Source organism: Mytilus galloprovincialis, chromosome 2, assembly GCF_965363235.1.
Source record: "Mytilus galloprovincialis chromosome 2, xbMytGall1.hap1.1, whole genome shotgun sequence".
NCBI classification, from domain to species: Eukaryota; Metazoa; Mollusca; class Bivalvia; order Mytilida; family Mytilidae; genus Mytilus; species Mytilus galloprovincialis.
In genome coordinates this window covers 69,618,658-69,646,611 of record NC_134839.1, presented here as the reverse complement: position 1 = coordinate 69,646,611, position 27,954 = coordinate 69,618,658, and the positions used below count along the sequence as shown (strand labels likewise).

The 27,954-nt window shown below is 31.5% G+C and overlaps 1 protein-coding gene across 3 annotated transcripts in view; it reads right to left on the bottom strand.

The window, feature by feature from the left end:
• Window positions 1-13,234: 13,234 nt before the first annotated feature.
• Window positions 13,235-27,954, bottom strand: part of LOC143064254 (kinesin-like protein KIF28) — a 39,386-nt gene continuing 24,666 nt past the window's right edge. For 2 of the 3 annotated variants that reach the window (XM_076236949.1, XM_076236950.1), the window contains exons 12-24: window positions 27,505-27,623; window positions 24,120-24,289; window positions 23,236-23,522; window positions 20,890-21,038; window positions 20,307-20,441; window positions 19,803-19,886; window positions 19,549-19,611; window positions 18,788-18,937; window positions 16,695-16,820; window positions 16,160-16,312; window positions 15,510-15,590; window positions 14,616-14,754; window positions 13,235-13,781 (exon numbers count right to left, since the gene is read on the bottom strand). In XM_076236949.1, coding sequence (XP_076093064.1) covers window positions 13,468-13,781; window positions 14,616-14,754; window positions 15,510-15,590; window positions 16,160-16,312; window positions 16,695-16,820; window positions 18,788-18,937; window positions 19,549-19,611; window positions 19,803-19,886; window positions 20,307-20,441; window positions 20,890-21,038; window positions 23,236-23,522; window positions 24,120-24,289; window positions 27,505-27,623 — 1,970 coding nt within the window. In that variant the 3' untranslated portion in view covers window positions 13,235-13,467. Of the gene's footprint in view, window positions 13,782-14,605; window positions 14,755-15,509; window positions 15,591-16,159; window positions 16,313-16,694; window positions 16,821-18,787; window positions 18,938-19,548; window positions 19,612-19,802; window positions 19,887-20,306; window positions 20,442-20,889; window positions 21,039-23,235; window positions 23,523-24,119; window positions 24,290-27,504; window positions 27,624-27,954 lie in introns of all 3 variants that reach the window. The other variant, XM_076236951.1, reaches the window with a different exon arrangement.

The following is a 27,954-nucleotide window of genomic DNA, read 5'->3' as shown; positions in this document are numbered from 1 at the left end:
TCATCATAACTTTCCCTCAGCTTTTCAAAAGAAGCAGAAAACATGCTTCTATTCAATATTTTTACCGGACATTCACTTTAGTTTTAATTCAATGTATGTAATGATAAATCCCAAGCAATGCGAAAAAAATATGACTTCATGACACACGCTAATTGGATAAACGCCGAGAAGATCGAAATGTTTTCAAAAACACGTGTATCTATTGAGCAACGGAAAACTCTAACAGGGACCCATTTCAGCTACTTGATGCAGGGATCTATTTTTAGAACGAAAGGAAATTTCCAATTATAAATATTATAAAAAATAGTTTACGCGACCACTGTAAACAGATAAGGGTAAATAACGCAAATGGTAGCCAATAAAAGGGTTGAGAACTCATGGTTTTGGAATATAATTGGGTTTTCCTTTGAATTAATTGGGTTATTGAACCCTGCAATGGGCAATTGCATTGGGTTTTTTATTATTTGTATTACGTGATCACGCAAATACGCACCTTATCTGGAGCTCTGAATACTTCATCGTTAAGACGTTTGTATGAATAAGAACAGATTGCCGTTTTCATCGTTCAACTTACGAAAACACCTTTTCCATACCTTTGGTATCATGTGTTATTGGCTTAAAACTTGGACGATGCTATTATAAAACGGAAGTACTGGTGGCAAATATACTTTATCTCTAAAAAAGTAAAAATCTTTATACCCCCACGAATTTTTTGTGTGTGGTATAATGTTTTTGATCCGTCCGTCCGTCAGTCCGTCAGTTATGTTCTTGTCATCGCACCTCCTCTAAATCCACACAACAGAATTTTATGAAACTTATAGATAATAAGGACATTCAATGTAGATATGCATAGCGACAGGAAATTGTGATTTATTTTTTTTTTTGCTAGGAATTTTTCGCCTTCGCAATTATTGGCCTCAATATGCTTCTGCAACAGTTCGTCATCGCAAATCCTCTAAACCACAAAACAGAATTTCATGAAACTTTGTAGATAATAGGATAAAATTGAGAAAGGAAATGGTGAATATGTCAAAGCGACAACCACCCGACCATAGAGCAAACAACAGCCGAAGGCAACCAATGGGTCTTCAATGTAGCGAGAATTCCCGCACCCGTAGGTGTCCTTCAGCTGGCCCCTAAAATATGCATAATAGTACAGTGATAATGGACGTCATACTAAACTCCGAATTATACACAAGAAACTAAAATTTAAAATCATACAAGACTAACAAAGGCCAGAGGCTCCTGACTTGGGACAGGCGCAAAATTGCGGCGGGGTTAAACATGTTTATGAGATCTCAACCCTCCCCCTATACCTCTAGCCAATGTAGAAAAGTAAAAGAATAACAATACGCACATTAAAATTCAGTTCAAGAGAAGTCCGAGTCTGATGTCAAAAGATGTAACAAAAGAAAATAAATAAAATGACAATAATACATAAATAACAACAGACTACTAGCAGTTAACTGACATGCCAGCTCCAGACCTCAATTAAACTGATTGAAAGATTATGTCTTCATCATATGAATATCAGGTACAATCCCTCCCGTTAGGGGTTTAGTATCATACTATCATAAAATATATGAGAAGAACATAACCCGTGTCATGCCAACAACTGTTTTTTTTTTTTTTTTTTTTTTTTTTTTTTTTTTTTTTTTTTTTTTTTTTTTTTTTTTTTTTTTTTTTTTTTTTTTAGAAATAAATGTGTTTAGTTCCGATGCAAAGACCCTATCAGTGAATCAATGTTAAAGCCAAAATATGCAATCTTTAATGACCTGACAACAGTATCGTAACTATATCCCCTTTTAATAAGTCTATTTAAAGGTTTTGTTAGTTTCTGAGGAGAATACTGACATTTTTGTGCTTTATAAAGAATATTTCCATAAAATTTTGGATGTGAAATACCTGAACGTATAAGATGTCTGCATGTTGAGTTATATTTACGAATTATTTCCTTATACCGGTGATAAAATTTAGTAAATGTTTTGACCAGTTTGTGATATCGAAAACCCTGGTGTAATAATTTTTCAGTAATACATAAATTTCTCTCGCTAAAATCTAATACATTGTTACATACACGAGCGAATCGTACAAGTTGAGATATATAAACACCATAAGATGGTGACAAGGGAACGTCACCATCTAAAAATGGATAATTAACAATAGGAAATGAAAAATCATCTCTTTTATCATAAATTTTTGTATTAAGCTTCCCGTTTATGATATAGATATCAAGATCGAGGAAAGGGCAGTGGTCATTGTTATCATTAGCTTTATTTAAAGTTAGTTCTACAGGATAAATTTCTTTAGTATACATACTGAAGTCGTCATTATTTAGAGCCAATATATCATCCAAATATCTAAAAGTATTGTTCAATTTTTGTATCAAATGTTGTTTTGATGGGTCTTTGCTAATTTTAGTCATAAATTGTAACTCATAACAATACAAAAACAGGTCCGCAATAAGTGGTGCACAATTAGTCCCCATTGGAATTCCAATAACTTGACGATATACGGAATCTCCAAAGCGAACAAAAATGTTATCAAGTAAAAATTCAAGTGCATAAATAGTATCAAAGCATGTCCAATTGACATAGTTCTTTTGTTTATTGCTACTAAAAAATGATCTAAAAGAGTTTGAACATATGTACTCGCATTCCGACTTTTTAAATGCCCAGTTAATTAGGGATGTGAATTTTTTCTTAATAAGAATATGAGGCAAAGTGGTATATAGGGTACAAGGAACATACGGTAGATTTGCATATCAACAGCAAATTATGATTGTTTTTTTTCTATGAGTGATGCACACTTTTTTGTGTAGGAGCCAACCGAAGATCACCTCCGGATGCCAGATTTTCTCGCTGTTTTGATGACCTATTGGTGGCCTTGGACTGTTTTTTGCTCTTTGGTCCGGAGTTGTCTCTTTGACACATTCCCCATTTCTATTCTCAATTTTATAATGGTTAATCATGGATTAAATAAATGTTCATACTTTAAGAAATAAAATGAAAAAAAAAAATGACTGACCTTTCAGTATAATTTGAATTGTAATGTTTTAGATTACATTTTTATTTTGATATTGGCGTGCCTTGGCAATCGACAGTATATGTGATATGTATTCATCATTTCAAATACAATAACTAGAATGGATATGTTGTCAGCATTAAACAGATAGAAGAATTGTACCTGTTTTATGCTTGTAACGTTTATGAATATGTAATGTTTAGCTCACCAGGCACTTTTCATCCGTCGTCAACGTCCAGAAAGAAACTGAAACTTGTAATAGCTGCCAAAAGTGTTGTTGATTCTGAACTTGTTTCCCTGTTGAAGTCTTTTCTTTGAGACATGTCATTAAGAAAAGACTTCAACAGGGAAACAAGTTCAGAATTAACAACACCTTTGGCAGCTACCGGGTATTACAAGTTTTAGTTTTGTCATTACTCTTATTACTGTAAAAAATCTTATGGGTTACACAGTTGGTTTAAGCAGAAAACTTCAAGGGAGAAGTCAAGACATCATATCTGCATATATGAATGTCCAATCAGTATTGTCTCTTCTGGTCGAGGTTAGAGAAAATGTTGATTGCAAGTTTCTTGCTTGGTATGAAGAAGCTGTCGTCATGGGAAAGGAGCATGATATCGTGCCTTCTGTAGGCAACGAAACCGCTGTAATGTTCCTGGAGAAACACCTGATGATTACTTTCGACGTGCACTCTGTATTCCGTATATTGATGAACTGATCTTTGGCATTAATGATAGATTTTCTTCTCTTTCTAAAACAGCTGTTATGGCGCTTATTTTAATTCCAGAGATGACTATCCAGAAACAACACGCTCATGTAATACTCGAGAACATTAAACCGTTTCTTGATTTTTATCACTCTGACTTGCCTAGTCCATTTGGAATTTCTTCGGAAGTAGATAGGGGGTTGCATTTCTGGAAACATACCACAGATACATTGCCAAAGTCAGCTGCTGAAACCATTAAAAAATGCAACAAACTTGATTATCCCAATATATATGCAATTCTCAAGAATGCACAGTGTAACAAGTTGTGAATGTGAGCGTTCGAATAGTGAGCTCAGGTTACTGAAAACATTTTTACGTGCAACAATGGGCCAGGACCGACTAAATGGACTTGCACTGATGCACGTGCATTACAATTTAGAGTTAGAACTTGATGTTATAGTTGACAGGTTTAGAGTTAGAACTTGATGTTATAGTTGACATGTTTGCACGCAGGCATCCAAGAAAAATGAAATTGGAATCAATTTTATAAATAATATGTAACTTTTGTCTTTTATAGTTGTAACTATTTTCATGATACCAATAAAAAAATTGAATTGTGATTTAAGATTTCAAAAGGTGACCACCCCGTAATAAATTCCTGGATCCGCCCCTGATACAGAAACACGTCGACAAGAAGATGGGCATAATTGGTTCCCATTGGAATTCCGACAGTCTGTTGAAAAACACGTCCTGCAAACGTAACAAATATATTGTCAATCAAGAAATCATGCATCTTGATAATGTCAGTTTCAGAGATTTTTTCTTTTGTTTTGAATCAGAGTGATTCTTTACAAAGTAGGATTTATACCTCCCCAAGACAATATATTTGTATCTACGTTCGCCTTTCTTTTTAATGAAACAAAGTAATGCCAACTTTTCAATTTGTCTTTTAGTTTAAAATGGGGGATACTTGTGTAAAGTGTCGAAAAGTCAAATGTTTTAATACTATTCCAAGATGAGAGAGAGAGTCTTAGACTGTATGTACTCTTAAAAGATCTTTGGAATTTTTTAGTATCCAACTCTGATTCACGCCACCACTAGAAAAGGCAGTTTCACAATAACTTTGGAGCTCGGATTTGATTGCTTATAAACTAGATGTTAATAATTTAGAAAGAGGTTTGTTTCGTGTAGCACTTGGAAGACCCAGCAATATGTCTTTGTTTGTAAGGACACTTATGTAGTTTAGGTATCCAATACAATGACGGAAGATCCATTTCTTCATCTTTGGTTGACATTCCAAAGGAACATAGAACATACCTATGATTATCCAGGATTTCCTCTTTGGTAAGTGTCGTGAGGGTATATGTCCAGTTTCCAAGTGAATTGTCAATACCTAATTCATTTATCAAACAGTTTATGTAATGATAATTACGCACAAAAAAACGTATTTTTTGGGGCTTTTTCTGCGGGGACCAACAACAATTTCTGGAAGATAGCAGTAAAAAAACTGCAGTTTGACACATATTATTTTTGTAGCCATGCTAGCATACTTGTTAATCAACTGGGCAAAAATCACAAACTTTATAGTAGACATTCTTAAGAAGATATAGCAGAAAAACTTTGGATTCAGAGAATATTTTGAACGGTAACTTGAAGACAGACGGAGATGAGAAACAGATGAAAGAACTTATGACAATAGCTCACATGGCCAAGTTTCTTATACTGTATACATTAAAAAGATAATAGGAGTACCCTTCAATACTGAACAGTGCAAAATACCACGATAAACCACACAAACAAAATCCTAAAAAAAAAGATGTACAAGGGAGACAAGTAACAACAAAGAACAAATGCTCCAGCTAGGCAACTTGGTACAATACTTGCAAAATTGATAGTACAGAAGTCTTTGTATAAACCATCTTTGTCTATCTAAACAGTTTGTAGAAAACAACAAAAAAACCTGCCCAGTGCAGATACAACCAGCAGGTCAGACTTCTTACTTACCAGTCTTGCTTGGACATTATATGGCACATACCATAGTTATGAGAACGTGGTAAAAAAGTGTGAACTACTCCAGGAAACTAGTAAAGGTACCAACTAATGTTGGTTAAACCTTTTGTGGCTTGGTCTCTTTTTTCATATACTACAAGTAAGAGATCAACTATATTTGGTGTATTGTGTAGATGTCTGTCTGGCAGTTTACACTCATTTGGACCAGAACCTCATTTTCATTATTCATTGGTCAATATTATGTTTTATTAATTATCTGTATCTCAGAGAACAACAATATTTGTTGTAGGGAATTAATGTAAGGTTGCACATGTCTGATTGAAAGGTTCATCTTACTTTGACCTCATTTTTATGGTTCAATAGTCACAGTTTTATAATTAGGACTGTTTCTCTGGCAATAGGCTGTCTATATTTGATGTACAGCAGGTGGCGGATCCATGATTTTGGAAGTAATAATTTTCGCAGAGCGTAGCGAGGCGAAAAAATTTTTGGGACCTTTTTTTGGCTAAAAAACATAAAATAAGTGTAAAGTGCATTTTAGTTAAAGTGTAGGGGCTGGACATTTTTGGTGCCGTATTCTCTACATTGATTGTCTATTATAAAATTATTGAATGGATCCATTCTATATGACACAGAATATGAATATCTTATCATATTCTGTGTCATATTGCTTTGACATAGAATATGATAAGATCTTCAACAGTCGTTAGGGCTCAAGTAAGAAAAATCTATAGTAAAACAAACAAGAGTGCACATGCTGAAATGTCTCGCCTTCTATACTAATCATTGATATTATGTAGATAGTCCTAAGTATAAAGCTTTATTACAACTGTCTCATAAACTTAACATTAACCAAGATAACTAAACAAAGACCAATGAACCATGAAAATGAGGTCAAGGTCAGATGAACCATGCCAGGCAGACATGTACAGCTAACAATGCTTCTATACAACATATATAGTTGACCTATTACTTATAGTTTAAGAAAAATAGACCAAAACACAAAAACTTAACACTGTGCAATGAACCGTGAAAATGAGTTCAGGGTCCAAAGAAACCTGCGCTACTGACATAAAGATCATAAAATATTTCCATACACCAAATATAGTTGACCTATGGCATATAGTATAAGATAAAAAAACCAAAACTCAAAAACTTAACTTTGACCACTGAACCATGAAAATGAGGTCAAGGTCACATGACATCTGCCCGCTAGACATGTACACCTTACAATCATTCCATACAACAAATATAGTAGACCTATTGCATATAGTATGAAAAAAAACAGACCAAAACACAAAAATTTAACTATAACCACTGAACCATGAAAATGAGGTCAAGGTCCCATGACATCTGCCCGCTAGACATGTACACCTTACAATCATTCCATATAACAAATATAGTAGACCTATTGCATATAGTACGAAAAAAACAGACCAAAACACAAAAATTTAACTATAACCACTGAACCATGAAAATGAGGTCAAGGTCAGATGACACCTGCCAGTTGGACATGTACACCTTACAGTCCTTCCATACACCGAATATACTAGCCCTATTGCTTATAGTATCTGAGATATGGACTTGACCACCAAAACTAAACCTTGTTCACTGATCCATGAAAGGAGGTCGAGGTCAAGTGAAAACTGTCTGACAGACATGAGGACCTTGCAAGGTACGCACATATCAAATATAGTTATCCTATTACTGATTATAAGAGAGAATTCAACATTACAAAAAATTTGAACTTTTTTTTCAAGTGGTCACTGAACCATGAAAATGAGGTCAAGGACATTGGACATGTGACTGACGGAAACTTCGTAACATGAGGCATCTATATACAAAGTATGAAGCATCCAGGTCTTCCACCTTCTAAAATATAAAGCTTTTAAGAAGTTAGCTAACACCGCCACCGCCGGATCATTATCCCTATGTCGAGCTTTCTGCAACAAAAGTTGCAGGCTCGACAATAAAAACCAGACACATCTGAATACTGTAATAATTCTATTTTGTAATTTTATTTTACAGTTGACTCTTTTCATTAGAAGTCTTGGTGCATCATTTTCAATGGTTGAACAAAGGTGCAAATACACGTAAATAAATAAATACATAAATTACATAATCTTTAAAAGCTTAGATCAATGAACAGAATTAACAGAGTCTTTATGATTTATCTTTAAAAATAAACTTAGTGTGTGAGCAATATGATCTCAAACTATGCCCTACTTTTAAGATACACTTTGACAAAAGTTTTCATATTTTTTCAATACATTTGCCATGTTTATAGTTTAAATTTTGAACCTTTCCAAACAATCTCAATCATAACTGCATTCCAAAAACTATTACTTGAATAGTACAAGTACACATCTCTTTAAATAGAATTCTATTCATCAGTATGATTACATATAAATACTATGTTAAACAAAAAAGAAAACAAATATATTATTAAATATTGCAAAGTTATGGACGGAAAATAATAAACAAAAAGTTTGATATCAGATTTGGATCTCCATACAAACATGCCTTCTTCACTATCTTATATTGTTTGAATCTGGATAGCCCCACCTATAAAACACCTGAATAAGAAAAGCAACTAAGTCATGGATCAATTTGTAATGCTTCAATATAGTCAAGCTGTACAATATTCAAATAAATTAAGCCTTTGATTAGGTAGAAAAAATACTCAACTTTTGGAAATTAGTAACAGATCAAGTCTAGATAACTACACAGCATTTTAGAATAAATGAGCTTGCTTTGTCTGAAATATTGCACAGTTCAAGCGCACTTATATTGCGAGATTTTTAAAAAATTTGTTATTTTCTCTGTTTTATAGGTGGGACTATAAAACATATAACTGCATGATTTCTGACCATAAACATAATATAAAAAATAAACAAATCTATGAACAATGTTTTAACTTAAAAGAGTTCAATTGTCAAGAAAGTGAACGCTTGATTGTGACTTTTTTTATTACTTTTTTTTTTTAAATGACGCTAAATCCAATGAATAAGCACAAAACCTGGAATGTATCTTAAATGAATATTATATTCAAATCAGTGAATCAAAAATAGATAATCGTCAACTAAAAGTTTGCAGTGTTACATTTAAATTAATGTAAAGGAAAGCAACAATATCATACAAGTCATTATGTCAAAACAAACAATATGAATATTCTGAAATCCATCAAGGAGATATAGAATATTCAAATTAACATTTCTGGATTAAAAACAAATAAACATTTCAATAAACCACAAATATAAAATGATTTGGTTAAAAGTTTTGTCATGTGAAACCTTCCACCTAATCGGATCAACAATGAAAATTATGCCATAAACTTCCTATAAAAGGGAGATAATTTTCCAAACAGTTATTTTAATATTAAACATGGTTGAATTGGTTATTTGAACCAAGAAAAGGCAAAAAATGTAATAGCTTTTCTCCTCACAACAAAGTATGATGTTTTTTAAAAATCAGATCAATGGGACATTTTTCAAGAATTCACTGGTATTGTTGACCTGACAATTTATATTTAATTGCAAATGAATTGTTTCTTTGAATAAATCTAAAAGGAATGTGCTCTGTTGAGTTCATTCAATGGGAAATTTTATTTTCTCCTTCAAAAAATGCATTTTTCATTGATTGGTCTTCTGTAACATTGTAAAAATTATGTTATGCAGTAACAAGTTAATAACAATAAGTATAAAATAAATAATTTATAAACAACATTAAAGACATAAGAGGTATTACTGGATGGAATGTGTAAACATAAATCTCAACAACTCATAGGTATAATCAGTATTGTAACATTTAAATAAGAAAAAAATCTATAGATACATTTTTTGGCTGGAAGTCTTAACATAGTTTAAAAATTTAGCTAAATATTGTTATAAATGAACTTGCCTGTAAGGATCAATAATAGTCTTGACTTTACTGGTAACGTTTTTGCCTTAACGTTTTTGCCTTATTTATTACATGACCCCAAAATATTCTTATTTTTTTCGGGGAGATTGTTTTTTTCAATGCCATCCGTTGATGGATGACAAATTTATCATAATTTTATGATTAGAAAATATTACTTTAAGAAAAAAACCTAACCATTCAACATGTGGATATACTGTTTTTCTTATCTTGACCTTATTTCTTATTTTATTGTCCTTTCTTTGTTTTTATAATCAACTTTATAATTATTATTAGATACTTATAAAACAAATATTTTGTTGAATTTCATCTCTATTCAACAAAACTTAACACATAAATTTTGTTAGGCCACTTATTACTTCTACATAAAAAAGTATAAATATTACGGAAACTTGGGCCAACTATGACAGAAATCGAATTTAACTTAAAGACAGTTTTTTTTTCAAATACCCTGCTTTTTCTGTATTTTAACTAAATTCAAAACTTGAGATTTCTGCACAATAAACTGTTGATACAGAGGAATGTCTTGCCAGTGTATAATTAACAATTGTTGATGCCACCAGTAGAAATAGTTAGTTCAGCAGCTAAGCTAAGCTTTTGCAACTTTCCTTGCAGACGAGACATAACACAAGATAAAGATGCACATACAGAAGTATTAAAGCCACACACTTTCAATATCATGTAGAATTTGATTTTTGTTTGCTTTTCAAAATAAACTATTTGAAGTAAAAAGTGGCCCAACTGGAGTTCATCAATTGATTAACAATTTTCAATAATTCCAATAACAAATGAACATGACCTTGACAGTTGAGGTTAAATTGTTTCCATAGAAATATCACAATTTTCTTTGGATACCAAATTAACCTTCATTTGTCAAGATGATTATGACAAAAAAATGATTATTTTATTTACAATTGTATCACAGTCTTGCTTTGATAAGCCTTTGCTTGTCCATCGACAAGTCACATAAATATTTTGGCAGTGTAAAAATTTGGAACATGTTCCATTAAACACACTAATATGTTAATACACTACAAACCCAAACCCTTACTATATCCACAATGTCAAACACAATCATCAGGGATCAACATGCAAGCAAGACATGTCATGGGACTAAATGTTTTGGAATTTTAAACTAAAATTGTAAGATTTCTAAATAAATAAGTAGTTCAGATTTGCAGCAGCTGACAAGCATTGCTAATTACTTTACACACAACACTGACAAAACAACACATAACTAATTTTAGTATAAGAATTTAAGAATTCTAGACTGATTTCAGATAAAGCAGGTACTGGCTTTTTGACAGGCTGTAAACACAGATGACAACGCCAAAATTATCGCAAGGGAGACAATCCATAGTTTGTGGATAGAACAAGGGTAGTTCAATCTAAATTGTTAATAAAACTAGCTACCACAGCAAATCAAGCCAGTGTTATAATCAGCAAGTGCTACCTATACCATATACACAAAAATTCTCAGTGAGAAGGGGGGGGGGGGGGAGCAAAAGATAGAAAAGTTAAAATAATTTCATTTCCTTCAAATTTCAACAAGCATAAGAGCTAAAACAAAAATTACTTGAAATAGAATTAAACATTATAATGATTCTTTATTAGTACTTATATTTGGAAAGCTTCACTCATTAGACTTGGTTTTAAAATGGGCTGCATGCAAAAAAACAGTGAGGGGAAATTTAAGGAAAGTGAACAAAATCAAACAAACACAATTCAAATCATTAAACTATAAATGGAAAGATGAGATCATGAATATATTGACACCAGCAATGATGCATCTATATCATTTATGCTCTTTGATAAAACATAAAATAACACAATGCATCAAGCTTTAAGGTGACAAGTAATTGAAACCTAAGCACTAATTGTACCAAGAGATGCAAGAGTTATTCTCTGCATAAACATATATAAACAACAAAATAAATCTACATAAAATATGATTTTGATATTGCACAGTTTCATGAATATATTTTTTTTAATAACTTTATAACTCAAATGAAGTAATATTCATGTTATAAAGCTATAAAAGAATCCATAGATTTCGACTCAACCAGAATTTATAATAGACAAATAAGTAAGCCATTGTTTCAAATTTTACTATTTTAAAATTTCAAACATTTGATGCAATTTGCAAAGGTGAATACACAGAAATCTAACAACAATCAAACAAATTCTAACAGGCCAGGATATGGTTCTACTTTACTTGTTTTGTTTGATCCATGGATTCTTTGATTTTACAACAACATTTACAGACAAAAGACAACATTAAAGCTAAGCAAAAGATGTCACTGCTTCTTAAGTTTTATATAATTATTTGTATCTTTCTTGGACATTTTGGCAAATAATGATAATTATATCCCTTACTTATTACCTCCCTTTATATTAATGCTGAGGTCATAACTTATATCTATTCTTACAGGCAAGTCCATTGTTATGTAGTTATTAAGACTGGAAATCAGACATTGAAATCAAGGTTTTTCTTTAAGTAAATTGTTTATCATTAAAGAAATAAAACAAATGTAACAGAATAAATTATGCAACCATATATATCATAACTTTCTTGTAAATCAATATACATAACCATCTTTAGAAGTCTTAAAACAAGATATATCTAAATAAGGTACAATTAATAACTAGAAAATTCAACACATTTGATAACATATATCTATATACATTTGATATGCTTATGTCAACAATCCCTAAATTAAAATATTATGACATGTACAAATATCTCAGTTTGTTGTTTGATTTTAATAAATTGAGTACATATGCTCATTTTTTTTAATCAAAGTCCAACAGTCATAAACAACAGATTATAAATTTCTTCTGAACAGAATCTAGCCAGTCCTTATAGTACTGTTTAGCTGAATTTGGTTGTATCTAAACACAGTTATGGTAAACAAGTTGTTCAGTAAAATATTGTCCTAGCTGTTGTAACTAAAGTATTTTGTCAGGCAATTCTACAAACAGAAACACTTCATATAATTCTCTGTTGAATGCTATTTCAAATCATATACAACAATAAATAGGTAGCTGAACTACCACAAAAGAAATAAAAATTGTAATACTGTCTTTAGTCCTGATTGGTAAATAAAAGTATATTTTTTCCCCCGTTTAAAATGAATGCTTTCCGTAATATAAACTCGTCATGAGAACGGAAAATTTAACAATAAAATAAAATAGAGAATTATGCATACAACAAAAGTAAAATTTATGACATACTTTATAGAACAGAATATTATGATGATAAGCAGGCTATTCTATTCAGGTGATGAAATTTAAGTTATAGAATGCAACTTTTGAATATGTTTTTTCCACACTGATAAATAATTATGTATTTATACACAAAATAGCAAACAAAATAAGTTAAAGGTTTTGCATAATAAGCAAATTAAATTTCAAATAAACATTTATTTCATTCTTGTAACCATCATAACTTTAGAAAGAACCAAATGGTAAAGGCAATAAAGCATAACCAACACAAAAATAACTTTGAAATAAAAATATATGTGTATTTATTATCCTTATGTTATCAATTGTAAGAACAAACCTACTTTTCCCCTTTTATATGGTCAAACTTAAATGAATAGGGCTTTTCAGTACCGTGTCTGTATGTCGTTATTTATTTTGCCTTTGGATAGAATTTTAACCAAACCTTATGGTTAAAATCCTAATCAAGGACAAACATGCAGCTCTGTGTAGCATATAATAATGTAATAAACAATCTTTTAATAAAATACACACATATCTTTATCCCATGGATTTGAGCAAAAAGTTATATTCAAATAACAGTGATAAGTCTAGAGCAAAACACATGTTGATGCTGTGTTCTTGGGAGCAATTTTCTGCTTTTTATTTTCTTGTCTGGATGTATCATGAGCAGATTTCTTTCTCTCCCATTTTTCTTCTTTTTTCTTGTGATCTTCTTTTGGAGAGGAATTTTCTCTTGGAGAGGATGATTTTGCTTTATCATTTGTTTTGTCCTTCTTACGTTTCTTCTTCTTCTTCTTTTTCTTTTTTTCCCCATCTTCATTTTTTTTGTGTGCATCACTTGATGAATGACTAGACTCGCTATCACTGCTAGATGAACTGCTGCTACCATCTGAATCTGAATCTAAAGTAGAAATGTATCCAAAAAAAGTCAGTCAAATACAGGGGAGATTTATAGAATAACTAATCGAAGAATTCAAATAGAGAGAAATACTGAACGAGTGACCGAACAACACATTAATCCACGAATGCGTGTAGCACATGAGTTAATTATCAGTGTTACCATGTTTATTTCATATGTGAAATTATCGGTTTTTATTTAACTGGTAAATCAATGTAATTCATTGCAACCAATGTAATAAAAAATCTGATATTACATAATCCCCTTTCAAAGTGCTTGTATATACTTTTAATTTCTGACAATTTAAAAATCATGGCCCTTGATATGTACATGACTAAATAACCCATAGGACAGTTTAAACAGTAGGTTCAAAAATGTATGCCTAAAATTGCTGTGTAAAAACCAGCTATGTCTAAGAATTAAAAAAATTGCTATTCCGCAAGTCTAAACAAGAGCATAAACGCAAAAACAAGTTTATAGAACACTCTGTTGAATAATGTCACACCTTTTCAGCTGTAGTTTGATTGAAAATTACTAATGGAATAATTTCTAGATACAATAAGAATTTCCTCTAGATTTTGTTTTTCTTTTCCTATAAATTTTGGTTAATACACATTTATTTGTTCAGGTCAAATAAATGTGAACAAAAGTGAAAAATAAAAATCAGTTGGTTAATTCCATGTTTTATCAACACCTGTGTTATTAATAAAAAAAAATATTAATGATTGTTTTGACTGATAATATATACTTGTTACAGAAACTGAATGAACAATAGTCTTTAAAGGTTATTGATTTCTTTTTTCTACAATGTTTGATGAAACACGTACCAATATTTACCTTTCTCCCCCGGAATCATAGCTATACATTTATCCGCTGAATCAGCTGTTGTTGCATCATATACCCCTTTTATGATATTTGTAGAAATCTTCTTCTTTTTGTGCTCAGCAGCTACATCAAGCATCTTTCTCAACCAAACCTGAAAAATATCATATTTTTTAACAAATTTCTTTTATATTTTTAAAGGCTTTCAGCAATAAAATTTCCAATATGGCCAACTAAAATTAATTCATAGATTTTTATAAACCCTCAGGAAAAATTGGGCTGGTTTGGGGATTTTATTTTTATTTCCTTTGAAACCCTCTAGTGGTACAATTCTGAAACAGTAAAATTAAAAAAAAAAATTTTATAGAAAAAGTATTTTACATACCTATTCAAATTATTTCCTAATTCTTATTTCATATTCACGATTGGTAACAACTCTTTTAATTGCTTTACAAACCAATGTTATGCTATACTTTTTTTTATTGCAGATATCAAAGTATACATTGTGCTCAACATTCTGACAAAACAGTTATTATAAATATAAAAGCAGAACAATATGTTTAATTATTTTCTATCAAGTCTATAACAAATCTAAGCATCAGGGTAAATTATAATTCTAGTTTAGTACTTATTTTGAAAAAGACTTGATATGGAAACTTATAGCTATTTTACAAAATTTTCCTTTTATCTTAAAGACTGATAATATCCTTTCTTGGCACAGGAAAGTGATATTAAAAATTATTCCTAGAAAGTAAAGGTACACTTGGCCGTTGTCAATGAAATTTACAATGTCGTCATAGGTAAAAAGCTATAATCTATAATTATTGATAATTGGTGACAACCCTAATGTTCAAAATTTGCTATTTTGTTCACACGAAAGACTATTCTTGTAAGAAAATATAAAATTACCAGTTTCTTTTCCATCTTTTCTTGTCTCTTTCTTAACATGGCTGTTTCCATCATGTATTTCATCTTGTCTGCATCATATTTCTGAAAAGTCACAAATATAGCATAGTATCAAAACCCATTAAACAAGCAGTCCATTTTTACAGGAAGAAATATTAGTATTAAACAAAAATATGATATCAATGTTCTAACTTTTTGTTTAAATGTCAATTACATGTATGGCAAAATGCATATCCTGAATGTACACATAAGTTCATAAGTGTTTCTTTATTTTTTTTTTTATAAAGATTAGACCGTTGGTTTTCCTGTTTGAATGGTTTACACTAGTAATTTTTGGGGCCCATTATAGCTTGCTATTCTATGTCAGCTAAGGCACTGTGTTGAAGACTGCACTTTGACCTTTAATGGTTTACTTTTACAAATTGTGACCTGGATGGAGAGTTGTATCATTGGTACTCACACCACATCTTTTTATATCTACATATTAAAATGATTGAAATTTAAAAAAAAAAGAATCATTTATTTGTTTTGTTAACATGTTTCATCAAACAGTTAACAGGAAAGATGTCTCAAATGCTGCAGCAAAGAGATTTTAACCTGATAAAATTCATGCAATGTTATTTAACAGAAGACAGAAGAAATGACAAACAAACCTTCACATTGGTATTAGCATTGTGTGTAGCAGCTTTCTGAAGACCAGCATTTATCATGGAATCTTTTGTGTTGACTTTCTTCTTTTCTTTTGGTGGTTTAAACTTGCCCCAGATTTGGACCATGATTGCTCCCTCACTGACATACTTGATGAACTAAAATACACAAATGCAGATGGTGTTTATTCCACATTTTAAATAAATGACATATTAAATTTAAACAATATGGCAAATAAAGACATGCATTGGTAGATGTCTGCATTGATGAAATTTTATTGTTGATCTGCTCCCAAATTTTATCTTTTATTCATAGGTAGGTAAAAAATATATAGAGAAAATGGACTTGCATATTTTGTGAGTGAAAAAAGAGAACATAAAAAGAAAAGATATTCTGTATCTGAGATCACAAGAATAAAATAAATTCATTATCATTTGACTAAAATTTTATATAAATTAAGTTTTGATGAAAAGATGCCACTTTCCCTTGTTTTTTCACCTTAAAGTTTTATGTACAACATATCACATAACCAATATTTACCTCTTGGGTACACTTTGGTATAGCATGAAGCTGTGTGAAATTCCAATCTGGATTAATGGTGTTAGGAATCTTCTTTGTCTCAATAAGTTTCTTGTCCAAATAAAATGTATATCTGGCATAGATATCCTGAAAAAAATATGATTGAAAATAAAACTTAAAAATAAAAGTAACACAATACTTCATCTAACCAGACTATTGTTGTTTTTATGACTAATACTGTTTTCAATATAATTGAATTTTATGCAATTGTCATACAAGTGAGAGGTTTAGCTAGCTATAAAACCAGGGTTAATTCACCATTTTCTGCAAGTAAAGTGCCTGTTCCAAGTCAAAGATTTGACTGTTGTTAACAATTCTTTTGATGTGTATGAGCTTTCAATTTTGCTGATTGATTATGAACTTTCTGTTTTGAATTTTCCTTTGCATTCAGTGTTTTTGAGATTTCACTTTTTTTTTATATGTGACAATAGCTACCTGTATATGTATTCACAGACAATACGGATAATATATTAGTACGGATGTACAAACACAGTGTTCTCCCCAGGATTTTGGGATAGCACCAGGGTAACGCGTGTCGAAATGATTTGTACAATATGTCGTGTCGCGTTGCATCGCTTATTTTTTCTTCTTGTTAGTTTTTGTGCCATTACCTTTTTGTCTTTTGTTTTGTTTACTGTGTTATGTAGACTTTGGGTAAAAAAAAATACTGGTAAAAAAAAAGTAAATCAAACAGTTTGTATACTTTAATATCTTTTAAGAATAAATAACAGAAAGCACTTTTAGTCTCTAACTAGTCACTTTTTATACTTTGATCAAGCCAATTTTGTCCTTATACTTGTATAGTTACACTACACATTCCCCATTTTTGTTAGATTACACCATAACAATTAACGTTAAACAAGATTAAATTTTAATGTAGAACCGTTAGTAAATTAAATACTATTTTCCATAGCTTTAGACATGATTCTTTTAGACATCAATAAAATTATTATTAAAATCATTATTGTGTTATTTCATGATGGACATGAAAAGTATACTTATATTATCTATGTGGACACTTGTGACAGGTTGTCATGTCTAGCTGAGTTCCAATCATTGTAAATTTATTTTGTAAAAGTTAATCATTAAACTTCTTCAGCTATATAAATGAAATGGATGTTTTCAACAACATACAGCCCTAGCTCAGTCAGAAGATGTACAAATGGATATACTACCTATTTAATATAATATGTTTGTGCTTTAATAAAAGTATGATTGTCAAAAATAATTTGCAATATATTTTTGTTGGTATATTCAAAGAAAGTTTTTATCCTTGAGGTAACATCCTTATATAATTTTGCATTCAATTTGTACTTTATTTCTATTTCAAATGATGGATAATATTTTAGGAGCACATTGTTGTAATAAGCTAAATCAGGGGAAGTAACTCAAATTTTAAAAATACGCAAATCATTTATGACCAAAGGCTGGAGTTTATTAACAAATGTCTGCTTGTCCCTCAAAAGTCTCATAAGTCTGTGATCATTAAGTTATGATCTCTTAATTAATTAAAACACAAGAATCATGTACATCGATTAAATCCAATCATCAAGGTTAACCTCAAAAGGTAAATCGATCACGTGGTGTAAACAATCTTCTTGTCAGAACTGGATTGAACTGGTTTGAACTGGTCAATTTTCATCTGAAATGTTATACCCCACGGAAAGGTTTACCGTTATATGTTTTTTTTATACAGATAATTTTAGCACCACGGTGAAAAATTATACATCGCGGCAAGACCGATACCACCACGGTAGAAAATTATACATCGCGGGCCCGTGGTCCTTTAAGGGCCTGGGGAGAACACTGAAACAAGTCCTAAGAGGTCAAAAGGTTTTAGCTATCAGATTAAAAAGTCTTAAAATCAAATTCTTATAATATTGCATTACAATATACGTTTTTATATCCAAGTCAAACAAAATTTATACAAGTGCGCCTTGTGGCTAGAAGTTTTATTTTTGTGCAAAATATCTAATTTCAAACTTTCAATGAATTATGTGAGAGTACAAAAGATCTGACAATCTTGACACCTTCATTAAATTATATTAACTTACTGTAAATTTATTTGGGAGTCCTTTACATCCCAGAAGTTTGACATTAAAGTTGAGTTCTTTGCCTACTAATTCATCTGGGCTCTCTATAAAGACATCATCATCTTCTGTTATCTCCTTCTTCCCTGTCTTGTCACATGGTACAACTTCAAGCTACAAAATTGAATATTAAACTTAATGATTTTACAATATCATTCAAAGTTCACCATGAATCTAAATTATCAACAAAGTTAATATATAATTTGTTACAACAGCAATTAAATATCAATAAATTTCAAGTAGTTAAAAAAAAGTATAAATAATTCAATGATAAGCAAATACAAGGTGAAAATGAACTTAAGAAAAGACCTCACAAGAGGACCATTGTCTTAGTAGAAGATAAGGTACTCACAAGAGGACCATTGTCTTAATAGAAGATAAGGTACTCACAAAAGGACCATTGTCTTAGTAGAAGATAAGGTACTCACAAGAGGACCATTGTCTTAGTAGAAGATGGGGTACTCACAAGAGGACCATTGTCTTAGTAGAAGATAAGGTACTCACAAGAGGACCATTGTCTTAGTAGAAGATAAGGTAATGAGAATTATTACCATGCTATGTCATTTTTGAGATTGACAAAATACTATATATCAAACTTCAATGGGCAAAAATAAAATATATCTATAAACCAAAAAGATCAGTATCTGCTGTAAGTTTTAGTTTAGATGATAAGGGACAGCATTATTACACATATTATTTTTAAAAACATTACTTTCAAAACTTACATTAAGTAGACCCACTTCATTTCCTTTAAAATCTGTCACTTCTAATTGCTCTTTAGTATCAATCTGAAAAAAAAAAATCAATTATACTTAAAAATAACCATTATACAAGCATAAAATGAAACTCCATTCTTTTCTGATATAATTTTTATCTCACTTTCTAATTATAAATAAGAACTTTTAATATATCAATATAACTAAAAATATTATTTGACCAAATAAATTTCTAACACAATGATTTCTTATATAAATCTTACCATATATGCTATAGATTGCAGCCAAACTTTAACACTTCCAATGTGAAATTCTGCATTAGGATCATCAAGGAATGGATCTTTCTCCTGAAATAAAGTATAGTCAATTAAATCATAAATCTTACAGTATTTGTTTTTTATCACTTCACAGTATAGAACATTAAGTCTACTTTTTAATATAACTACATGCATCAAAGATTTTGTGATCCCTAACCTGAAGGAACCTTCATGACCATTTTATCAACAGCATTAAAAAAAACTGTAGATCAACTTGTCTTCACAGATATTGTTTTACACAGTGATCTATATGTAGTCAACTTCATGGTGATTTATTCTCATAATTTTCATTCAACATTTTAATAATAATGTACTGGTATTTAGATGGGAAACAATGTTTGTATAAAACAAAGTTCTTTGTCCATGACACACCACACCCCCTTGCACTAAAATGGCACCCGTATCTTGAGTTATGTAACATGAGAACTAGATGAAAAAATAGTAACTTACTGCTGGAAGTTCCCATGGATCACCTTCCTGGAATTCATTGTACATTTCCTGCATGACAAACTTCCTATTAAAGAACTTCTGTCTTGGCCACACCCATTCATGATTAGTTTCTAAGTCCTTCATTCTTACCATTACCTGTAAAGAAGAAAATATAAGATACAGTCTTGTGATTTTTCAAAATTGTAACCTCTGACAGATACTGATTTCTGTTTATTATTTCAGTCTTCATATCCCTTATGTGTTTGCACTATAAACTTTTATCCTATGATTGTTATGATATTATAGTATACGTAGGATGAGCACATGTCTACTGTTGAATGCTTAAACAATGATGTCCCTTTTTGAATGTTTTTTTTTTATTGTTTGTTCAATGATAGTGATAAAAACCTCAGTTCTCTTTTATTTGCCTTATGGAAAGTTTTTATTCAACATTGAACATCTGATACTCAAATCAACATTTCTGAACACAAGTTTTAAAACTTTAGAACTTTCAACCAATTACATAACAAAAGTTTTTTTTTACATTTTTTTTTTCTCAGAAAGAAATATCAAGTTTCATTCATTCCTTCTCTATGATTCTTACCTCAGTTCGTCCTGACAGTTCACCTCTGGCCTCAGGGGAGACAATCATGATTTCAAACCTTCTTTTCTTGTCTAGTTCTTCACTGATGGCATTAGCTTCCTCTACAGCTGGTAACATTTCTAACAGGTCCTCTTGTAATAATACATCCTCTGTAATTTAAACAAAAGCATATCAAATGTCAGGAAGTAGGAGAACTTATACAGGAAAAAAGTTGTTCTTGTTCAATCAACTCTTTGTACACAATCCTTTTAAAACATATTTAGTTAGTTGTTTTGAACTAACGAGTACTCTCAGATTTGTATTAAACGTCTTTTTATGTTGGGATGTTCAAGTACCCGGCCATGCAGGGTTTCCCCTGGGTCAATTATTTTTTTCGCCACCTCTTTCGCCAAAACAGTATATTTTTCGCCAAGTAACATTATATATTTTTCGTTTATTCCCCCCCCCCCTTAATAAGATAAGTTTGCCCCATCGTTGTCTATGATTATTCTCTCAAACTTATCTTAGAGTCTTCTTTGTAATGAATAAACACTTAACATTTACTATTTTTCACTTGGAATTGATCCCTCATTTAAGGTGTAGGTATACATTGAAGGGTTACTCCCTTTTGAGGGGTTGTTCCCAATCTTTTGCAAAGATTTCTTCATAACGACAGTTTTCTTTTAGTCTAAACATGGAAGTCTAAACCATCGTAAATGAAAAATTTGAGACGTAGAAACATGCTTGAAACATGTCGTGTCACACAAACAACTTTAAAGTACTCCTTAAAATCAATTATCTATATCAACGTCAAAGGATAAAGTTTTAAATCGGGCGATTTTTCTTGCTTTTAATTTTTTTTTCGTCACAAAAACAGTTTTCGTTTCTGGACTATTATTAAAAGAAGGAGAGACGTCAAAAGTTTGCTTCAAACACGTGCGTTGCAAAGTAGTTTTAAATAAATGATTTTGTTGTGACATGTGTCTGACGCCATTTAACCATATCATTTTGTTAAACAATACAATCAACACCTTTAATAATTAGTCCTTTGTTGTCGATATCACAAAATGCAATCAGCTGATTATTGATTATCTGTAAAATCTAAACGAGTTCAAAGTGATTTCCGAGTATTTTGTCTGATCCGATAAAATCCGAGAAACCCGAAAAAATGTAAATAAACAAGATGGCTGAAAATATATCGTAAAATATATTTTTTTCGCCAAATTCTTTCGCCAATGATGAATTTTAATCGCCACAATTATTATTTTTTCGCAAATTGCGAAAATGGCGACCGCCAGCGGAAACCCTGCGGCCATGTCCACTCTGTGTTTTTTGTAAGATGAATTTCCATTTGTATCCAACTGATTTTTATAGTTCCTTTTTATTTTGTACTGTTGCACCACTGTCCTAGGTTAGGGGGAGGGTTGGGATCCCGCTAACATGTTTTTTATGTATGTGCCTGACAAAAGTCAGGAGCCTGTAATTCAATGGTAGTCGTTAGTTGCTGTGTTACATATTTTTTTTGCACATAAATTAGGCCATTAGTTTTCATGTTTGAATTGTTTTACATTTATCCTTTTGGAGGCTTTTAGCGCTGACTTTGAGGTATGGGCTATTGCTCATTGTTGAAGGTCATGCAGTTACCTATAGTTGTTAATTTCTGTGTCATTTGGTCTCTTGTGAAGAGTTTTCTCATTGGCAATCACACCACGTCTTTTTTTAAAATTTTTAGAAGGTATGATACTAAACCCCTAACGGGAAGGATTGTGCCTGATATTCATATGATGAAGACATAATCTTTCAATCAGTTTAATTGAAGTCTGGAGCTGGCATGTCAGTTGGCTGATAGTAGTCTATTGTTATTTATATATTATTGTCATTTTGTTTATTTTCTTTGGTTGCATCTCCTGAAATCAGACTTGGACTTCTCTTGAACTGAATTTTAATGTGTGTGTTGTTATGCGTTTGCTTTTCTGCATCGGCTAGAGGTGTAGGGGGAGGGTTGAGATCTAATAAACATGTTTAACCCCACCACATTTTTGCACCTGTCCCAAGTCAGGAGCCTCTGGCCTCTGTAAGTCTTGTATTATTTTTAATTTTAGTTTCTTGTGTACAATTTGGAGTTTAGTATGGCGTTCATTATCACTGAACTAGTATATATATTTGTTTAGGGGCCAGCTGAAGGTCGCCTCCGGGTGCGGGAATTTCTCGCTGCATTGAAGACCTGTTGGTGACCTTCTGCTGTTGTCTGCTCTATGGTCGGGTTGTTGTCACCTTTGACACATGTCATCTTTGACACATTCCCCATTTCCATTCTCAATTTTAAAGTGTTTCAAAGGTTTAAAAACCATATAACTATACACTTACCCCTAGATTTGTTTTGTCCTTCCACATCAAATCCAGATTTTTTGGCAAGTTCTTCTTGAGCCATCTCAAATGTTATTTCTTTATATTGTTCTTTAGAACTGTCTCTTTCTTTAGGGTTAACATAAACAAAATATTTAGTAGTACCAAAAATAATTCTATCATTATGTGAAAGTTGTGTTTTTGTTCCTATTGCCTTTCCATTGACAAGCAGACGCACATTTGCCTCCATAGGTTCAATACTGAATTTCCCATCTGTCTCAGTGAATACTGCATGCTTCATAGATATACTGAAAAACGTAGAATAAAACATGTAATTAATTGGATGTAAAGATCTGAAAACAGTCACACATGTCTTATTCTAAAATTCACTGAGGCCAAGGTCAAATAAACAATACCAGACTTTTAAAAGTACAATTACTCGATACACATTATATTGATGACCTATTGTTTATAGCATTTGAGAAAAGGACCTAACCATGAAAACTTGATGTTGATTACTGATCAATGAAATGAGGTCATGGTCAGGTAAATTCTATCACATTACATACTGTGTAATATTTCTATATACCAAATATAGTTGTTCAGAAAAGTTAAAAAAAATCACGTGAAATTATCAAGTAGCTGAAGCATGAAAATGAGGACATGAAAAAACAAACACGTGCTAAAGGAAACCTCAAAATACAAAGCATCTGAATAAAAAATATGAAGTATCCAGGTCTTCTAGCTTACAAATAATAAAGTATTATACAAATAGTTTACATCAATGCCCCTATCCAATCAGCATCCCTATGTCTTATATTATGCAATTGCAGTGTTGGCCAGACAAATACCAATCACTATTTTAGAATGATTTCTTAGTTCCATAATAAATACTAGTACCATACCTTGGTCCATGTATAGTAACATCAATTCCTTCTGTAGCAGCACCAAATGATTTAGATGGAGCATCCAGAAAGTGAAACATGTGCCCTGTTAACTGAGGATCCATGTTTAAGTTGTAGATATGTGGGATTGTCTTCTGTTTCTCTTTGATATCAGCTAAATCAGTACCTCCCTGTAAACAAAGGAAAACATTATATATACATTTGGTATGTGGTGCCGATAAATTTAGAAAAAAAATAGAAAACCAGCTGGTGTCAATGGGACACAGATCCCCTTTATTTTGGACTTAAGAAGCATCTGTCAACCTTATAATTTAGGCAGGGGTAGTCAATACTGAATACTGTTAATTCAGAAATTATTGCGAGGTTTTTATCATTGCGAAAAATGTGACCGAGTTGTAAACTCGAATTTTGAAATGTTTTATATGAATTAACATGACAAATTGGCAATAATAAATGCATGCAATTATTTCTGAATGTACAGTAGCAATCAAACAGTCAATACTCCATCCTTATCAGAAAAGCTGCAAACACATATTTTGGAGTCTCTGGTTTTTACACACCATGGTCAATCTTACAATTTCCTGAACACCTAGGCTGCAAATGAAGGCTATAAAACATAATTGCTTTCTTTTTAACAAATTTTCCCTCTCAAAGACTGAATACTGTTTATTCATTATAATTGAGGCTTGTTTAGGGGGGGGGGGGGTATCAATATCCCATATCCCATTAAGTTTTTATTCCAATATCCTGTATCCCTATAATGTTTACCCCTAATATCCCAATAAATATTTTTTACAAATATCCCATATCCCTAAAACTATTTTGAAATATCCCAAAAAATCATTATAAATTCATTCCCAAGCCCATTTTTTTCCCCTCATCATCACAACGTCAACAATTTTGACTCTGGGAAAACAAACTGTGTTAAAGGAAATTTAGTGCATACTTCTAGTGTTAAATAAGAATATACAATGTATGTGTCCAAAAGATGAAGTGTTCCATCTTAGAGCCTTGTATAACAATCTCTTTTTATGTGAGGTTAAACGATAAATTTAGTGCAAGGGGTCTAATTTCAGACTTTTTATTTAATTATTCAAACCGTGATGCATATGACTGTAAAATATAATTTTGATAGCATTCTTCTTTCATTGATAAGAAACTTCATCCTACACGTTAACCTATGTTGTAAAGAACAGAAGGACTCAACCCTGTCTCTTGTCCGAGATTGCTCTGACATCCAACGACTGTTTTGCCAGACAAGCTGAGACTGTGGGACGTCAGAGCACGTCCATATCAAAAAGTGGATATTTAGCATGCAAGTTCAATAACTCAAAATTTAACACAAGAAAGCTTTCTGCTAATGTACCTACATTACACTTAACTGTTGAATATTTTTACAGCAGGCAAAATTTGCACAGCCCTTGTTTTGCAAAGAAATAACACAACATTTGACTCTGTGATCTTGAACTTTATGAATTACATAGATCCCAATATTTTTGTTACTTTTTTTTAATTTCCTTCCTCACAACACCAGTAATAGAAGAAAATATATTAATTTACATTGATTATTTAGTAATTCTTCTTTATTAACATAGTTTATACAGCGAAATATCTACTTTTTGATATGGGACGTGCTCTGACGTCCCTCGGCCCCAGCTTGTCTGGCAAAACAGCCGTTGCACATCAGAGCAATCTGTGGAACGTAGAGACCTCTGAAGATCCTCGCCACGCCACGTAAAAAATAAGAGGTTAAACACTAGAAAATATCCTGCAATCATATAAAGCATCAAAACAAATAAAAACATTGACAACAATAAGGCTTAACTCATCAGATGGATACATCTAACAAAAATCTATGATTATTTCAAGAAAATTATCAATGCATATGAGCATATAATATAAAAAAAAGATGTGGTATGATTGGCAATGAGACAACTCTTCACAAGAGACCATGAGACACAGAAATTAACAACTATAGGTCACAGTACGACCTTCAACAATGAGCAAAGCTCATACTTCATAGTTAGCTATAAAAAGACCTGAAATGACAAATGTAGAACAATTCAAATGAGAAAACTAACGGCCTAATTTATGTATAAAAAAATGAACAAAAAACAAATATGTAACACAGCAACAAACGACAACCACTGAATTAAAGACTCCTGACTTTGGACAGGCACATACATACAGAATGTGGCGAGGTTAAACATGTTGGCGGGATCCCAACCCTACCCTTAACCTGGGACAGTGGTGTAACAGTACAACATAAGAACGAACTATACAAATCAGTTGAAAAAGGCTTAACTCATCAGATGGATATACATAGAGATATATCTAACAAAAACTAGAGAGTGGACGTGACCGAGTACTTGTACATCCCATCAACAAAAAGACACTAAGTACAGATCTGAGAGTACTTGCAGTTACTGACAGCTAGTTCAAATGTAATTACAACTAATAAAAAGTAATGCATCTGAGACTAAATTATCAATCATTACACATCCAGCATCCAATGGCACGGTAAACAACATCTCCGTAAAAATGAGGATGTGCTATCCCGTTTGAAATAAATTTTCTACAGGTAGAACCAAACTTCAAAACCAAATCTAGAATTTAGTAAAGATTTTAAGTGATTTGTGGTAACGAAATCCCTGACTTAATATCATTTACCAGTAATACATAGATTTCGTTCATTAAAATCCAAAACGTTACAACAGACACGGGCATAGCGGAGGTGTTGTGATATACAAACACTGTAAGATAGTGCCAAAGGAACATCACCATCCAAAAAAGGAAAATTAACAATAAGGAACGAAGTATGGAAAGCAAAACAAATACTTTTAAAATTATCAGTACATATGAGCATATAAATATCGAAAATAGATCAATACTTTTCGCTTGGGTTTGGATTACCTTTAAATAAAACGACCATTAACTCAATTAAAATCAACAAAGCACTAAAATGACCTTTAATATTAAACTTTTTTGGGCAATTTTTATCAAGTGAGATGTAAATATTTCTGTACTTAAATTTTAAATTCCACTTATTTGTTTTCATGTTAAAATTCAATATCCTTATAAATGCATCAATATCCCATATCCCATTTACTTTTAGAACAAATATCCCATATCCCTAAAATTAAAATGGCAAATATCCCGTATCCCAATATACCCTATACAAGCCTCATAATTTGTGAAGTACTATTTTTTGTTGTTAATATCAGGGGTATTGGTAAACCACAAATTCAATTGTTTGACAAAACCTATATTTTCTTTAGGTTTGTTATTGTAATTTCTTAAAAACTCAAATTGAAGTATCCACTAAAATAGAATTTTTCTTCCATTTTAGACAATAAATGAATTGACAGAACATCATAAAACTTACTGCTCCTTGTTCCTTCAATCTTTCTTCAAATGTTTTCTTCATTTCTTCCATCTCCTTTTGATTTTTGTCTAAGATACTCTTATATTCCTCATCTAACTCTTGTTTGATCTTTTCCCTCTCTAAACAAGTAACAATATATATATTGTGTAGAACAAAGAAATATATTAAAAATGGCAACTGTTCTCTTGAAAAAATATAACATTTAAAAACTTTTTAAATGCTATATATTTTTTTTTTTATATTAGACAAAAAAATACCCGCTACTTAAAGGAGATTTGATACTGATCAAATTGACAATAGACTTACATTGACAATAATTTGCCTGAACCTAACCTAGCTGAAGTTCTGAACATATAACATTCTTAAACTGAATACATAAATTTGATTTGAATCATTTTAATTCAATGAAACCGAGCACTTACATTATCATTGCAAGATAATACTTATCAT